The sequence below is a fragment of the Heptranchias perlo genome, unplaced genomic scaffold (genome assembly GCF_035084215.1).
Source record: "Heptranchias perlo isolate sHepPer1 unplaced genomic scaffold, sHepPer1.hap1 HAP1_SCAFFOLD_315, whole genome shotgun sequence".
Lineage (NCBI taxonomy): Eukaryota > Metazoa > Chordata > Chondrichthyes > Hexanchiformes > Hexanchidae > Heptranchias > Heptranchias perlo.
Genome location: NW_027139327.1, coordinates 251,456 through 269,885, shown reverse-complemented (window position 1 = coordinate 269,885; position 18,430 = coordinate 251,456). Strand labels below are relative to the sequence as shown.

The 18,430-nt window shown below is 49.2% G+C and overlaps 1 protein-coding gene across 1 annotated transcript in view; it reads left to right on the top strand.

The window, feature by feature from the left end:
• Positions 1 to 18,430, top strand: part of LOC137311237 (cytosolic 5'-nucleotidase 1A-like) — a gene marked incomplete at its 5' end in the record, with an annotated part of 85,685 nt that overhangs the window by 55,126 nt on the left and 12,129 nt on the right. The window contains 1 exon segment of the mRNA XM_067978555.1: positions 13,500 to 13,622. Coding sequence (XP_067834656.1) covers positions 13,500 to 13,622 — 123 coding nt within the window.

Here is an 18,430-nt window from a genome sequence, read left to right as displayed (position 1 = left end):
TTACTCATTAACGGCGACCCGTCTACTTTACTCATTAACGGCGACCCGTCTACTTTACCGATTAACGGCGACCCGTCTACTTTACTCATTAACGGCGACCCGTCTACTTTACTGATTAACGGCGACCCGTCTACTTTACTGATTAACGGCGACCCGTCTACTTTACTGATTAACGGCGACCCGTCTACTTTACTGATTAACGTCGACCCGTCTACTTTACTCATTAACGGCGACCCGTCTACTTTACTGATTAACGGCGACCCGTCTACTTTACTGATTAACGGCGACCCGTCTACTTTACTGATTAACGGCGACCCGTCTACTTTACTGATTAACGGCGACCCGTCTACTTTACTGATTAACGGCGACCCGTCTACTTTACTGATTAACGGCGACCCGTCTACTTTACTCATTAACGGCGACCCGTCTACTTTACTGATTAACGGCGACCCGTCTACTTTACTGATTAACGGCGACCCGTCTACTTTACTGATTAACGGCGACCCGTCTACTTTACTGATTAACGGCGACCCGTCTACTTTACTGATTAACGGCGACCCGTCTACTTTACTGATTAACGGCGACCCGTCTACTTTACTGATTAACGGCTACCCGTCTACTTTACTCATTAACGGCGACCTGTCTACTTTACTGATGAACGGCTACCCGTCTACTTTACTGATTAACGGCGACCCGTCTACTTTACTGATTAACGGCGACCCGTCTACTTTACTGATTAACGGCGACCCGTCTACTTTACTGATTAACGGCGACCCGTCTACTTGACTGATTAACGGCGACCCGTCTACTTTACTCATTAACGGCGACCCGTCTACTTTACTGATTAACGGCGACCCGTCTACTTTACTGATTAACGGCGACCCGTCTACTTTACTGATTAACGGCGACCCGTCTACTTTACTGATTAACGGCGACCTGTCTACTTTACTGATTAACGGCTACCCGTCTACTTTACTCATTAACGGCGACCTGTCTACTTTCCTCATTAACGGCGACCCGTCTACTTTACTCATTAACGGCGACCCGTCTACTTTACTCATTAACGGCGACCCGTCGACTTTACTCATTAACGGCGACCCGTCTACTTTACTGATTAACGGCGACCCGTCTACTTTACTGATTAACGGCGACCCGTCTACTTTACTGATTAACGGCGACCCGTCTACTTTACTCATTAACGGCGACCCGTCTACTTTACTGATTAACGGCGACCCGTCTACTTTACTGATTAACGGCGACCCGTCTACTTTACTCATTAACGGCGACCCGTCTACTTTACTCATTAACGGCGACCCGTCTACTTTACCGATTAACGGCGACCCGTCTACTTTACTCATTAACGGCGACCCGTCTACTTTACTGATTAACGGCGACCCGTCTACTTTACTGATTAACGGCGACCCGTCTACTTTACTGATTAACGGCGACCCGTCTACTTTACTGATTAACGTCGACCCGTCTACTTTACTCATTAACGGCGACCCGTCTACTTTACTGATTAACGGCGACCCGTCTACTTTACTGATTAACGGCGACCCGTCTACTTTACTGATTAACGGCGACCCGTCTACTTTACTGATTAACGGCGACCCGTCTACTTTACTGATTAACGGCGACCCGTCTACTTTACTGATTAACGGCGACCCGTCTACTTTACTCATTAACGGCGACCCGTCTACTTTACTGATTAACGGCGACCCGTCTACTTTACTGATTAACGGCGACCCGTCTACTTTACTGATTAACGGCGACCCGTCTACTTTACTCATTAACGGCGACCCGTCTACTTTTCTGATTAACGGCGACCCGTCTACTTTACTGATTAACGGCGACCCGTCTACTTTACTGATTAACGGCTACCCGTCTACTTTACTCATTAACGGCGACCTGTCTACTTTACTGATGAACGGCTACCCGTCTACTTTACTGATTAACGGCGACCCGTCTACTTTACTGATTAACGGCGACCCGTCTACTTTACTGATTAACGGCGACCCGTCTACTTTACTGATTAACGGCGACCCGTCTACTTTACTGATTAACGGCGACCCGTCTACTTTACTCATTAACGGCGACCCGTCTACTTTACTGATTAACGGCGACCCGTCTACTTTACTGATTAACGGCGACCCGTCTACTTTACTGATTAACGGCGACCCGTCTACTTTACTGATTAACGGCGACCTGTCTACTTTACTGATTAACGGCTACCCGTCTACTTTACTCATTAACGGCGACCTGTCTACTTTACTGATTAACGGCTACCCGTCTACTTTACTGATTCACGGCGACCCGTCTACTTTACTCATTAACGGCGACCCGTCTACTTTACTCATTAACGGCGACCCGTCTACTTTACTGATTAACGGCGACCCGTCTACTTTACTCATTAATGGCGACCCGTCTACTTTACTCATTAACGGCGACCCGTCGACTTTACTGATTAACTGCGACCCGTCTACTTTACTCATTAACGGCGACCCGTCTACTTTACTCATTAACGGCGACCCGTCTACTTTACTCATTAACGGCGACCCGTCTACTTTACTGATTAACGGCGACCCGTCTACTTTACTGATTAACGGCGACCCGTCTACTTTACTGATTAACGGCGACCCGTCTACTTTACTGATTAACGGCGACCCGTCTACTTTACTGATTAACGGCGACCCGTCTACTTTACTGATTAACGGCGACCCGTCTACTTTACTCATTAACGGCGACCCGTCTACTTTACTGATTAACGGCGACCCGTCTACTTTACTGATTAACGGCGACCCGTCTACTTTACTGATTAACGGCGACCCGTCTACTTTACTCATTAACGGCGACCCGTCTACTTTACTCATTAACGGCGACCCGTCTACTTTACTGATTAACGGCGACCCGTCTACTTTACTCATTAACGGCGACCCGTCTACTTTACTGATTAACGGCGACCCGTCTACTTTACTGATTAACGGCGACCCGTCTACTTTACTCATTAACGGCGACCCGTCTACTTTACTGATTAACGGCGACCCGTCTACTTTACTCATTAACGGCGACCCGTCTACTTTACTGATTAACGGCGACCCGTCTACTTTACTGATTAACGGCGACCCGTCTACTTTACTCATTAACGGCGACCCGTCTCCTTTACTGATTAACGGCGACCCGTCTTCTTTACTGATTAACGGCGACCCGTCTACTTTACTCATTAACGGCGACCCGTCTACTTTACTGATTAACGGCGACCCGTCTACTTTACTCATTAACGGCGACCCGTCTACTTTACTGATTAACGGCGACCCGTCTACTTTACTGATTAACGGCGACCCGTCTACTTTACTGATTAACGGCGACCCGTCTACTTTACTGATTAACGGCGACCCGTCTACTTTACTCATTAACGGCGACCCGTCTACTTTACTGATTAACGGCGACCCGTCTACTTTACTCATTAACGGCGACCCGTCTACTTTACTCATTAACGGCGACCCGTCTACTTTACTGATTAACGGCGACCCGTCTACTTTACTGATTAACGGCGACCCGTCTACTTTACTCATTAACGGCGACCCGTCTACTTTACTGATTAACGGCGACCCGTCTACTTTACTGATTAACGGCGACCCGTCTACTTTACTCATTAACGGCGACCCGTCTACTTTACTCATTAACGGCGACCCGTCTACTTTACTCATTAACGGCGACCCGTCTACTTTACTGATTAACGGCGACCCGTCTACTTTACTGATTAACGGCGACCCGTCTACTTTACTCATTAACGGCGACCCGTCTACTTTACTCATTAACGGCGACCCGTCTACTTTACTCATTAACGGCGACCCGTCTACTTTACTGATTAACGGCGACCCGTCTACTTCACTGATTAACGGCGACCCGTCTACTTTACTCATTAACGGCGACCCGTCTACTTCACTCATTAACGGCGACCCGTCTACTTCACTCATTAACGGCGACCCGTCTACTTTACTGATTAACGGCGACCCGTCTACTTTACTCATTAACGGCGACCCGTCTACTTTACTCATTAACGGCGACCCGTCTACTTTACTCATTAACGGCGACCCGTCTACTTTACTCATTAACGGCGACCCGTCTACTTTACTGATTAACGGCGACCCGTCTACTTTACTCATTAACGGCGACCCGTCTACTTTACTGATTAACGGCGACCCGTCTACTTTACTCATTAACGGCGACCCGTCTACTTTACTCATTAACGGCGACCCGTCTACTTTACTGATTAACGGCGACCCGTCTACTTTACTCATTAACGGCGACCCGTCTACTTTACTGATTAACGGCGACCCGTCTACTTTACTGATTAACGGCGACCCGTCTACTTTACTCATTAACGGCGACCCGTCTACTTTACCGATTAACGGCGACCCGTCTACTTTACCGATTAACGGCGACCCGTCTACTTTACTCATTAACGGCGACCCGTCTACTTTACTGATTAACGGCGACCCGTCTACTTTACTCATTAACGGCGACCCGTCTACTTTACCGATTAACGGCGACCCGTCTACTTTACCGATTAACGGCGACCCGTCTACTTTACCGATTAACGGCGACCCGTCTACTTTACTCATTAACGGCGACCCGTCTACTTTACCGATTAACGGCGACCCGTCTACTTTACCGATTAACGGCGACCCGTCTACTTTACTCATTAACGGCGACCCGTCTACTTTACCGATTAACGGCGACCCGTCTACTTTACCGATTAACGGCGACCCGTCTACTTTACTCATTAACGGCGACCCGTCTACTTTACTCATTAACGGCGACCCATCTACTTTACTCATTAACGGCGACCCGTCTACTTTACTGATTAACGGCGACCCGTCTACTTTACTCATTAACGGCGACCCGTCTACTTTACTCATTAACAGCGACCCGTCTACTTCACTCATTAACGGTGACCCGTCTACTTCACTCATTAACGGCGACCCGTCTACTTTACTGATTAACGGCGACCCGTCTACTTTACTGATTAACGGCGACCCGTCTACTTTACTCATTAACGGCGACCCGTCTACTTTACCGATTAACGGCGACCCGTCTACTTTACCGATTAACGGCGACCCGTCTACTTTACTCATTAACGGCGACCCGTCTACTTTACTCATTAACGGCGACCCGTCTACTTTACTCATTAACGGCGACCCGTCTACTTTACTGATTAACGGCGACCCGTCTACTTTACTGATTAACGGCGACCCGTCTACTTTACTCATTAACGGCGACCCGTCTACTTTACTGATTAACGGCGACCCGTCTACTTTACTGATTAACGGCGACCCGTCTACTTTACTGATTAACGGCGACCCGTCTACTTTACTCATTAACGGCGACCCGTCTACTTTACTCATTAACGGCGACCCGTCTACTTTACTGATTAACGGCGACCCGTCTACTTTACTCATTAACGGCGACCCGTCTACTTTACTCATTAACGGCGACCCGTCTACTTTACTGATTAACGGCGACCCGTCTACTTTACTGATTAACGGCGACCCGTCTACTTTACTGATTAACGGCGACCCGTCTACTTTACTCATTAACGGCGACCCGTCTACTTTACTGATTCTCATTAACGGCGACCCGTCTACTTTACTCATTAACGGCGACCCGTCTACTTTACTGATTAACGGCGACCCGTCTACTTTACTCATTAACGGCGACCCGTCTACTTTACTGATTAACGGCGACCCGTCTACTTTACTGATTAACGGCGACCCGTCTACTTTACTGATTAACGGCGACCCGTCTACTTTACTCATTAACGGCGACCCGTCTACTTTACTGATTAACGGCGACCCGTCTACTTTACTCATTAACGGCGACCCGTCTACTTTACTGATTAACGGCGACCCGTCTACTTTACTGGTTAACGGCGACCCGTCTACTTTACTGATTAACGGCGACCCGTCTACTTTACTCATTAACGGCGACCCGTCTACTTTACTCATTAACGGCGACCCGTCTACTTTACTGATTAACGGCGACCCGTCTACTTTACTGATTAACGGCGACCCGTCTACTTTACTGATTAACGGCGACCCGTCTACTTTACTCATTAACGGCGACCCGTCTACTTTACTCATTAACGGCGACCCGTCTACTTTACTGATTAACGGCGACCCGTCTACTTTACTCATTAACGGCGACCCGTCTACTTTACTGATTAACGGCGACCCGTCTACTTTACTGATTAACGGCGACCCGTCTACTTTACTCATTAACGGCGACCCGTCTACTTTACTGATTAACGGCGACCCGTCTACTTTACTGATTAACGGCGACCCGTCTACTTTACTGATTAACGGCGACCCGTCTACTTTACTGATTAACGGCGACCCGTCTACTTTACTCATTAACGGCGACCCGTCTACTTTACTCATTAACGGCGACCCGTCTACTTTACTCATTAACGGCGACCCGTCTACTTTACTGATTAACGGCGACCCGTCTACTTTACTGATTAACGGCGACCCGTCTACTTTACTCATTAACGGCGACCCGTCTACTTTACTGATTAACGGCGACCCGTCTACTTTACTGATTAACGGCTACCCGTCTACTTTACTCATTAACGGCGACCCGTCTACTTTACTGATTAACGGCTACCCGTCTACTTTACTGATTAACGGCGACCCGTCTACTTTACTGATTAACGGCGACCTGTCTACTTTACTGATTAACGGCGACCCGTCTACTTTACTCATTAACGGCGACCCGTCTACTTTACTGATTAACGGCGACCCGTCTACTTTACTGATTAACGGCGACCCGTCTACTTTACTCATTAACGGCGACCCGTCTGGTTTACTGATTAACGGCGACCCGTCTACTTTACTGATTAACGGCGACCCGTCTACTTTACTCATTAACGGCGACCCGTCTACTTTACTGATTAACGGCGACCCGTCTACTTTACTCATTAACGGCGACCCGTCTACTTTACTGATTAACGGCGACCCGTCTACTTTACTGATTAACGGCGACCCGTCTACTTTACTCATTAACGGCGACCCGTCTACTTTACTCATTAACGGCGACCCGTCTACTTTACTGATTAACGGCGACCCGTCTACTTTACTCATTAACGGCGACCCGTCTACTTTACTCATTAACGGCGACCCGTCTACTTTACTCATTAACGGCGACCCATCTACTTTACTGATTAACGGCGACCCGTCTACTTTACTCATTAACGGCGACCCGTCTACTTTACTGATTAACGGCGACCCGTCTACTTTACTCATTAACGGCGACCCGTCTACTTTACTCATTAACGGCGACCCGTCTACTTTACTCATTAACGGCGACCCGTCTACTTTACTGATTAACGGCGACCCGTCTACTTTACTCATTAACGGCGACCCGTCTACTTTACTCATTAACGGCGACCCGTCTACTTTACTGATTAACGGCGACCCGTCTACTTTACTGATTAACGGCAACCCGTCTACTTTACTCATTAACGGCGACCCGTCTACTTTACTGATTAACGGCGACCCGTCTACTTTACTGATTAACGGCAACCCGTCTACTTTACTCATTAACGGCGACCCGTCTACTTTACTCATTAACGGCGACCCGTCTACTTTACTGATTAACGGCGACCCGTCTACTTTACTCATTAACGGTGACCCGTCTACTTTACTCATTAACGGCGACCCGTCTACTTTACTGATTAACGGCGACCCGTCTACTTTACTCATTAACGGCGACCCGTCTACTTTACTGATTAACGGCGACCCGTCTACTTTACTGATTAACTGCGACCCGTCTACTTTACTCATTAACGGCGACCCGTCTACTTTACTCATTAACGGCGACCCGTCTACTTTACTCATTAACGGCGACCCGTCTACTTTACTCATTAACGGCGACCCGTCTACTTTACTCATTAACGGCGACCCGTCTACTTTACTGATTAACGGCGACCCGTCTACTTTACTCATTAACGGCGACCCGTCTACTTTACTCATTAACGGCGACCCGTCTACTTTACTGATTAACGGCGACCCGTCTACTTTACTGATTAACGGCGACCCGTCTACTTTACTGATTAACGGCGACCCGTCTACTTTACTCATTAACGGCGACCCGTCTACTTTACCGATTAACGGCGACCCGTCTCCTTTACCGATTAACGGCGACCCGTCTACTTTACTCATTAACGGCGACCCGTCTACTTTACTGATTAACGGCGACCCGTCTACTGATTAACGGCGACCCGTCTACTTTACCGATTAACGGCGACCCGTCTACTTTACTCATTAACGGCGACCCGTCTACTTTACTCATTAACGGCGACCCGTCTACTTTACCGATTAACGGCGACCCGTCTACTTTACTCATTAACGGCGACCCGTCTACTTTACTGATTAACGGCGACCCGTCTACTTTACTCATTAACGGCGACCCGTCTACTTTACTGATTAACGGCGACCCGTCTACTTTACTGATTAACGGCGACCCGTCTACTTTACTCATTAACGGCGACCCAAGGTTAGTAATCTCTGGATTACTCCCAGTGCCATGCGCCAGTGAGTATAGGAATAGTAGGATAAGACAGTTTAATGTGTGGCTGGAGAAATGGTGCAGGAGGGAGGGCTTCAGATTCCTGGGGCATTGGGATCAGTTCTGGGGCAGGAGGGATCTGTTCAAGATGGACGGGTTGCACCTCAACAGAGCTGGGACCAATATCCTCGCGGGGAGGTTCACTGGTGCTGTGGGGGAGGGTTTAAACTAATTTGGCAGGGGGATGGGAACCAGGGTAGTAGCAGAATAAAGAATAGTGTAGAAAGAGCATAAATTAGATGGAGGAAAAAAGCAAAGCAGACTAGCATGGTGTTGGAATGCATGTCTGTTAATGTGAGGAGTTTTACAAATAAGGGTGATGAGCTCCAGGCACAAGTTGCCACATGGGGTTATGATCCAATGACTGTAACGGAGACCTGGCTTAAACATGGGCAGGAATGGAAACTAAACATTCCTGGCTACAATGTATTCAGGAGGGATAGGGAAGGAATAAAGAAAGGAGGAGTGGCAGTATTGATCAAGGATAATATTACAGTTCTACAGAGGGACGATATACTCGAGGGTTCAAAGACTGAATCTAGTTGGAGTGGGTTGGAGTTAAGGACCAGAAAAGTTGCTGTTACATTGCTGGGTGTTCACTACAGACCCCCAAATAGTGAGAAGGAGATAGAGAAGCAAATCTGTAGGCAAATTTCAGAGAAATGTAAAAATAATAGAGCAGTAATAGTAGGAGACTTCAATTTCCCGAATATAGAGTGGGGCGAGGGAACAGTGTAAAGGGCAAGGAGGGTGAAGAGTTCCTAAAATGTGTACAGATCAACTTTCTTAATCAGTATGTTCCTAGCCCAATGAGGAAGGAAGCAGTGCTGGATCTAGTTCTGGGGAATGAAGTCGGGTAAGTGGAGTGTGTTTCAGTGGGAGAACATCTGGGTAATAGTGATCATAATGTAATTAGGCTTAAAGCAGTTACGGAAAGAGACAAAGAAAAATCTACGGTAAAAATACCCAACTGGAAGAGAGCCAGTTTCAATGATTTGAGACGGGATCTGGCACAGGTGGACTGGAAACAAAAATTGGCCAAAAAAACAGTAAATGAGCAATGGCAGGCCGTCAAGGCGGAGATAGCTCGGGTACAAGCCAAGCTTATTCCCATAATGAGGAAAGATAGGGCATCCAAAGCTAGAGCTCCCTGGATGACAAAGGAAATAGAGGTTAAAATAAAACAGAAAAAGGAGGTTTATGACAAATGTCATGTACAGAATACAGTAGAAAACCAGACGGAATACAGAGAGTGCAGGGGGAAATTGAAAAAGGATACAAGATGGACAGAGAGAGTATGAGAAAAGATTAGTGGGTAACATAAATGGGGATGCAAAAATCTTCTATAAAAATATAAAAAGTAAGAGGATAGTCAAAGGAATGGTGGGGCCGATTAGGGACAAAGAAGGAAATCTTCTGATAGAGGCAGAGGGCGTGACTGAGGTACTGAATGAGAACTTGGAATCTGTCTTCACAAAAGAAGAGGATGAAGTTAATGTCGCAGTAAAGGAGGAGGGAGTGGAGATATTGGATAGGATCAAAATAGATAGATAGGAGATGATAAATAGATTGGCATCACTCAAAGTTAACAATCTGCCCGGTCTAGATGGGAAGTATCCTGGGTTGCTGAGGGAAGCAAGGGTGGGAATAGCAGCTCTGGCCACAATCTCCCAATCCTCCTTAGATATGGGAGCAGTGCCAGAGGACTGGAGGATTGCAAATATTACACTCCTATTCAAAAAAGGGGAGAGGGAAAACCTGGTAACTACAGGCCAGTCAGTGGTGGGAAGACTTCTAGAGACCATTGTCAAGGACAAAATTAATTCTCACTTAGAGAAGCATGGTCTAATAAGGGATGGCCAGCACGGATTTGTTAAAGGCAAATAGTGTCTGAAGGTATTTGATAACAGACTTATTCAGAAAATTGAAGTTCATGACAATAAAGGGTGCTGGTAACTTGGGCACGTAAGGGATAGGAGACGGAGAGTAGTGGTGAACGGATGTTTTTCAGACTGGAGGGAAGTATACAGTGGAGTTCCCCAGGGGTCAGTATTAGGACCACTGCTTTTCTTGTTACAATATAAATGACCTGGACTTGTTTACGGATGAAACAAACTTGGCAACAAAGTAAATAGTGAGCAGGATAGTAACAGACTTCAGGAGGACAGAGACAGACTGGTGAAATGGGCAGACACATGGCAGATGAAAATTACTGAGGATTAAGTGTGAGGTGAAGCACTTTGGGAGGAACAACGTGGAAAGGCAGAATAAAAAGAGAATTGGATAAATACTTGAAGGGAAAAGTTTACAGGACTCTGGGGAAAGAGCAGGGCAGTGGGACTAATTGGATTGCTCTTTCAAAGAGCCGGCACAGCACGATGGGCCAAAAGGCCTCCTCCTGTGCCGTACCTGCTATGATGATACTGTGAATCTAAATGGCACTATTTTGAGGCAGTGCAAGAGCAGTGGGACCTGGGGGATGCATATTCACAAATCTTTGAAGGTGTCAAGTTGATAAGGCGGTTAAGAAAGCGTATGGGATACTTGAACACTCTGGGTCGCTGGTCACTCTGGGTCGCTGGTCACTCTGGGTCGCTGGTCACTCTGGGTCGCTGGTCACTCTGGGTCGCTGGTCACTCTGGGTCGCTGGTCACTCTGGGTCGCTGGTCACCTGGAGCCCTTGGTCATCCTGAGTCTCTGGTCACTCTGAGTCGCTGGGCACTCTGAACCACTGGTCATCCTGAGTCCCTCTGAGTCACTGGTCATTCTGAGCCACTAGTCACTTTGAGTCCCTCTGCACCTCTGGTCACCCTGAGTCCCTCTGAGTCTGTGGTCACTCTGAGTCCCTCTGAGTCTGTGGTCATCCTGAGTCCCTCTGAGTCTGTGGTCACCCTGAGTCCCTCTGAGTCTGTGGTCACTCTGAGTCCCTCTGAGTCTGTGGTCACTCTGAGCCTCTGGTCACTCTGAGCCCCTCTGAGTCTCTGGTCCCTCTGTGCCCCTGGTCACTCTGAGCCTCTAGTCACTCTGAGCCTCTGGTCACTCTGAGCCTCTGGTCACTCTGAGCCTCTGGTCACTATGAGTCACTGCCGTTTCCCTCCAACATTCGAGAAGGCGACTCAGTAGCTGCAGAAATACACCAGAGCTCATCAGAAAATGTAAACGAGCCCTGAGCCGGAGGTGGGGGGTCTGAGCCAGAGGTGGGGGGCGGGGGGCGTCTGAGCCAGAGTGCGGGGGTCTGAGCCGGAGGGGAGGGTGTGAGCCGGAGGAGAGGGTCTGAGCCAGAGGGGTGGGTCTGAGCCAGAGAAGGGGGGGGGTCTGAGCTGGAGGGGTGGGTCTGAGCCAGAGGGGGGGGGTCTGAGCTGGAAGGGGCTTCTAAACCAGAGAGGGCAGAGATGGAGGGGGGTCTGAGCCAGAGCGGGGGTCTGAACCCGAGAGGGCAGAGCCAGTGGCTCTGAGACCCTTTTTCACGTGTCCTCATTTTCATTGGTTCCTGCTCTCGTAAAGTCTGAAAAATTTTCAATTGTAGTCGGCCTTCTAATGAATTAAAGATAGTAGGTTTGGACTTGATAAATATCACCCCCGATAAATATCACCCCAGATTAACATCACCCCCGATAATATCACCCCCGATTAATATCACCCCCGATAAATATCACCCCCGATAAATATCACCCCCGATAAATATCACCCCCGATTAATATCACCCCCGATAAATATCACCCCCGATAAATATCACCCCCAATAAATATCACCCCCGATTAATATCACCCCCGATAAATATCACCCCCAATAAATATCACCCCCGATAAATATCACCCCCGATAATATCACCCCCGATTAATATCACCCCCAATAATTATCACCCCCGATAAATATCACCCCAGATTAACATCACCCCCGATAATATCACCCCCGATTAATGTCACCCCCGATAAATATCACCCCCGATTAATATCACCCCCAATAATTATCACCCCCGATTAATATCACCCCCGATAAATATCACCCCCGATAAATATCACCCCCGATAATATCACCCCCGATTAATATCACCCCCAATAATTATCACCCCCGATAAATATCACCCCAGATTAACATCACCCCCGATAATATCACCCCCGATTAATGTCACCCCCGATAAATATCACCCCCGATTAATATCACCCCCAATAATTATCACCCCCGATTAATATCACCCCCGATAAATATCACCCCCGATAAATATCACCCCAGATTAACATCACCCCCGATAATATCACCCCCGATTAATATCACCCCCGATTAATATCACCCCCGATAATATCACCCCAGATTAACATCACCCCCGATAAATGTCACCCCCGATTAATATCACCCCCGATAAATGTCACCCCTGATAAATGTCACCCCCGATAATATCAACCCCCGATAAATGTCACCCCCGATTAATGTCACCCACGATAAATGTCACCCCTGATAAATGTCACCCCCGATTAATATCACCCCCGATAAATGTCACCCCTGATAAATGTCACCCCCGATAATATCAACCCCCGATAAATGTCACCCCCGATTAATGTCACCCACGATAAATGTCACCCCCGATTAATGTCACTCCCGATTAACATCACCCCCGATTAACATCACCCCCGATTAACATCACCCCCGATTAATATAACCCCGATTAATGTCACCCCCGATTAACATCACCCCCGATTAACATCACCCCCGATTAACATCACCCCCGATTAATATAACCCCGATTAATGTCACCCCCGATTAATGTCACCCCAGAATAACATCACCCCCGATTAATATGCAGCTCAGACCCCTCTCACCGCCCCCACTCACAGGTGGGGCCAGGCTCATTATCCATGTATGTTCCTCTCTAGGTCTCTCCGTTGAAAGATTCTGCATGACAGGCGGCAAGAGTCCGATCGAGTATTTGAAAGCTTATCACACCAACCTTTACCTATCGGCCGATTCGGAGAAAGTTCAGGATGCCATCGAGCAAGGTAAGCACAGACCAACCACTCAGCTCTCGGCTTCCATAGAAATCCATAGCACTCACATTGAAATCATCCATTGACCGAGCCAGGAATCTCATCACCTGCAACCTTCAGCCAATCAGTGAGGTATTTTAAAGATCGCGGTGTGATGCTGGGGAGAGGTGATCACCACTCCCAGTAGAGTCTGTCTCTGTTCTGAAGAGCCCGCACTCAGTCACATTCCTGGGGGGATAATCCCATGAGGAGCACCCTCAAGTTTTCTCTTGTCATGGCACTTTGACATGAGAAGTCTCTCCTATGACCTCCTCCATCCTCACTCTCTGAAGCAAGCCCCATCCCTGAGGCGTCTGTTGTTACCTTGCAAAGCAAAGATTACCAGACCATGAACAGCCCCACAGGCTGAGGATGGGGCATTGTGTACTGAGGATGGGGCATTGTGTACTGAGGATGGGGCATTGTGTACTGAGGATGGGGCATTGTGTACTGAGGATGGGGCATCGTGTACTGAGGATGGGGCATCGTGTACTGAGGATGGGGCATCGTGTACTGAGGATGGGGCATTGTGTACTGAGGATGGGGCATTGTGTACTGGGGATGGGGCATTGTGTACTGAGGATGGGGCATTGTGTACTGAGGATGGGGCATTGTGTACTGAGGATGGGGCATCGTGTGCTGAGGATGGGGCATCGTGTACTGAGGATGGGGCATTGTGTACTGAGGATGGGGCATTGTGTACTGGGGATGGGGCATTGTGTACTGAGGATGGGGCATTGTGTACTGAGGATGGGGCATTGTGTACTGAGGATGGGGCATCGTGTACTGAGGATGGGGCATTGTGTACTGAGGATGGGGCATTGTGTACTGAGGATGGGGCATTGTGTACTGAGGATGGGGCATCGTGTACTGAGGATGGGGCATTGTGTACTGAGGATGGGGCATTGTGTACTGAGGATGGGGCATCGTGTACTGAGGATGGGGCATCGTGTACTGGGGATGGGGCATTGTGCGCTGAGGATGGGGCATTGTGTACTGAGGATGGGGCATTGTGTACTGAGGATGGGGCATCGTGTACTGAGGATGGGGCATTGTGTACTGGGGATGGGGCATCGTGTGCTGAGGATGGGGCATTGTGTACTGGGGATGGGGCATTGTGTACTGGGGATGGGGCATTGTGTACTGAGGATGGGGCATTGTGTACTGAGGATGGGGCAATGTGTACTGGGGATGGGGCATTGTGTACTGGGGATGGGGCATTGTGTGCTGAGGATGGGGCATTGTGTACTGGGGATGGGGCATTGTGTACTGGGGATGGGGCATCGTGTGCTGAGGATGGGGCATCGTGTGCTGAGGATGGGGCATCGTGTGCTGAGGATGGGGCATCGTGTGCTGAGGATGGGGCATCGTGTACTGGGGATGGGGCATTGTGTACTGAGGATGGGGCATTGTGTACTGGGGATGGGGCATTGTGTACTGAGGATGGGGCATTGTGTACTGGGGATGGGGCATTGTGTACTGAGGATGGGGCATTGTGTACTGGGGATGGGGCATTGTGTACTGGGGATGGGGCATTGTGTACTGGGGATGGGGCATTGTGTACTGGGGATGGGGCATTGTGTACTGGGGATGGGGCATTGTGTACTGAGGATGGGGCATCGTGTGCTGAGTATGGGGCATTGTGTACTGAGGATGGGGCATTGTGTACTGGGGATGGGGCATTGTGTACTGAGGATGGGGCATTGTGTACTGAGGATGGGGCATTGTGTACTGAGGATGGGGCATCGTGTGCTGAGGATGGGGCATTGTGTACTGAGGATGAGGCATTGTGTACTGAGGATGAGGCATTGTGTACTGAGGATGGGGCATCGTGTGCTGAGTATGGGGCATCGTGTACTGGGGATGGGGCATTGTGTACTGGGGATGGGGCATCGTGTGCTGAGGATGGGGCATTGTGTACTGAGGATGGGGCATTGTGTACTGAGGATGGGGCATCGTGTGCTGAGGATGGGGCATTGTGTACTGAGGATGAGGCATTGTGTACTGAGGATGAGGCATTGTGTACTGGGGATGGGGCATTGTGTACTGAGGATGGGGCATTGTGTACTGAGGATGAGGCATTGTGTACTGGGGATGGGGCATTGTGTACTGAGGATGAGGCATTGTGTACTGAGGATGGGGCATCGTGTGCTGAGTATGGGGCATCGTGTACTGGGGATGGGGCATTGTGTACTGAGGATGGGGCATCGTGTGCTGAGTATGGGGCATCGTGTACTGGGGATGGGGCATTGTGTACTGAGGATGGGGCATTGTGTACTGAGGATGGGGCATTGTGTACTGGGGATGGGGCATTGTGTACTGAGGATGGGGCATTGTGTACTGAGGATGGGGCATTGTGTACTGAGGATGAGGCATTGTGTACTGGGGATGGGGCATTGTGTACTGAGGATGGGGCATCGTGTGCTGAGTATGGGGCATCGTGTACTGGGGATGGGGCATTGTGTACTGGGGATGGGGCATCGTGTGCTGAGGATGGGGCATCGTGTACTGGGGATGAGGCATTGTGTACTGGGGATGGGGCATCGTGTGCTGAGGATGGGGCATTGTGTACTGAGGATGAGGCATTGTGTACTGGGGATGGGGCATCGTGTGCTGAGGATGGGGCATTGTGTACTGAGGATGGGGCATTGTGTACTGAGGATGAGGCATTGTGTACTGGGGATGGGGCATTGTGTACTGAGGATGGGGCATCGTGTGCTGAGTATGGGGCATCGTGTACTGGGGATGGGGCATTGTGTACTGGGGATGGGGCATCGTGTGCTGAGGATGGGGCATCGTGTACTGGGGATGGGGCATCGTGTACTGGGGATGGGGCATTGTGTACTGAGGATGGGGCATCGTGTGCTGAGGATGGGGCATTGTGTACTGGGGATGGGGCATCGTGTGCTGAGGATGGGGCATTGTGTACTGAGGATGGGGCATTGTGTACTGAGGATGGGGCATTGTGTACTGAGGATGGGGCATTGTGTACTGAGGATGGGGCATCGTGTGCTGAGGATGGGGCATTGTGTACTGGGGATGGGGCATCGTGTGCTGAGGATGGGGCATTGTGTACTGGGGATGGGGCATCGTGTGCTGAGGATGGGGCATTGTGTACTGGGGATGCTCCTTAACTGAAGCCTGGGATTTAAACTTCAGTAGACAGAATTCACACACCATGGAGAGGGTCGTCCATCTTCCCAGTCTAAGATACAAGAGACCAGTGACTGCAAAAGGCGAGGAGAATCGTCTCAGGGCGTGTTTGGGGCCTTGGTACTAACCTGCTCACTTCATTAATTTACTTTATTTTGAGTTTAATTTTCTTCAGTGACTTTGGACCCCCCTCCGACCCAGACCCCCCCCCCCACTCTGACCCAGACCCCCCCCACTCTGACCCAGACCCCCCCGACCCAGACCCCCCCGACCCAGACCCCCCCACCTCTGACCCAGACCCCCCCCTCCGACCCAGACCCCCCCCTCTCCAGCCCAGACCCCCCCCACCTCCGACCCAGACCCACCCTCCGACCCAGACCCCCCCCACTCTGACCCAGACCCCCCCGACCCAGACCCCCCCACCTCTGACCCAGACCCCCCCCCTCCGACCCAGACCCCCTCCTGCTCAGTTGGAAACTAATTGCAGAGAGTGAGATGGGCTTTGAGATGCAGTTTGCCTGAAATTCTACTTGTGGGAATAAATCACAAAGTGTGTGAAAACAGTTTAATTTAGTATTTGGGGCTGGGGGACAGGAAAGAGATACCTGAAGCCTGTGATGTGCAGTATCTGCGTGTCCGGTGTAGCCTTGACAACGGGAAGTGTGTTTGTTCGTGTATACTCGAGGGGGAATTATCTCCGATTGTGTACACTCGAGTTTAGGGTTTGTGAGCCTGAGGAGAAACTAGCGACACTCGGGGTGCTGAAGGGGTCTCAGGATGCACATTGGTGGCTCATGGGCAGAGTTAGTGAGTTAGTGAGGGAGGGAGCTGAGTGACGGTCCTTCGGAGCAGGAAGTGGAGGCAGGAAGCAGTGCTGAGATCTCCTGAGATTGAAAAACAGAGAATCCATGATTAAAAACCCTGATACCATGGAGCAATGGGTTCCAAAGAGGGGGAGTGAAGTGTAGAAACGCAGCAGTGATGGGGACCCCACAGTCAGCAGAATAGACCACAATAAGCTCATGGGTGGCAAGGACCTAGTTTTTATATCAGTCAAAGATAAAGGCACTTAACAGAAAAAGAACAAATTTCAGTGAGCGACAAAGGGAACTTGCCCAGGTATGGACAGTGGAGAACCAATGGAAAACATTGAACCAGGAGATGAGGAGGGTACAAACCAGACCAGTACTCCCAGTAAAGGGCACAGTAAAAGCTGTGTTCCTTTGATAATTAGAGAAATTAAAATTAAACTGAGATTTAATCTACATTACAGCAGTGAATACACTTCAAAAGCTATAACGCTGTGGGCCATCTTGAGCTTGTCATATGATGAATGTAGGGCTAATAATACAAAATAAAATCAAGCCAAATATAGAAAATATGGAGGGGAAGCAGAAAGTAGAACGATTAAGATGAGGTATGAAAAAAAAAGTGGCAGGAAAATAAAGGGGAATAGTGAAAAGTTTTATAAAGAGCCAGAAAATAAAAACAATATGTGAAGAAAGGGTAGAACCAATTAGAGATGGAGAAGGAAATCTTCAGGGGATGAAGGAATGGCGGAGATACTAAATCAGGACTTTGCCTCGATTTTCACAGAAGAATGTTAGTGCGACTGAAAGGATACAAGA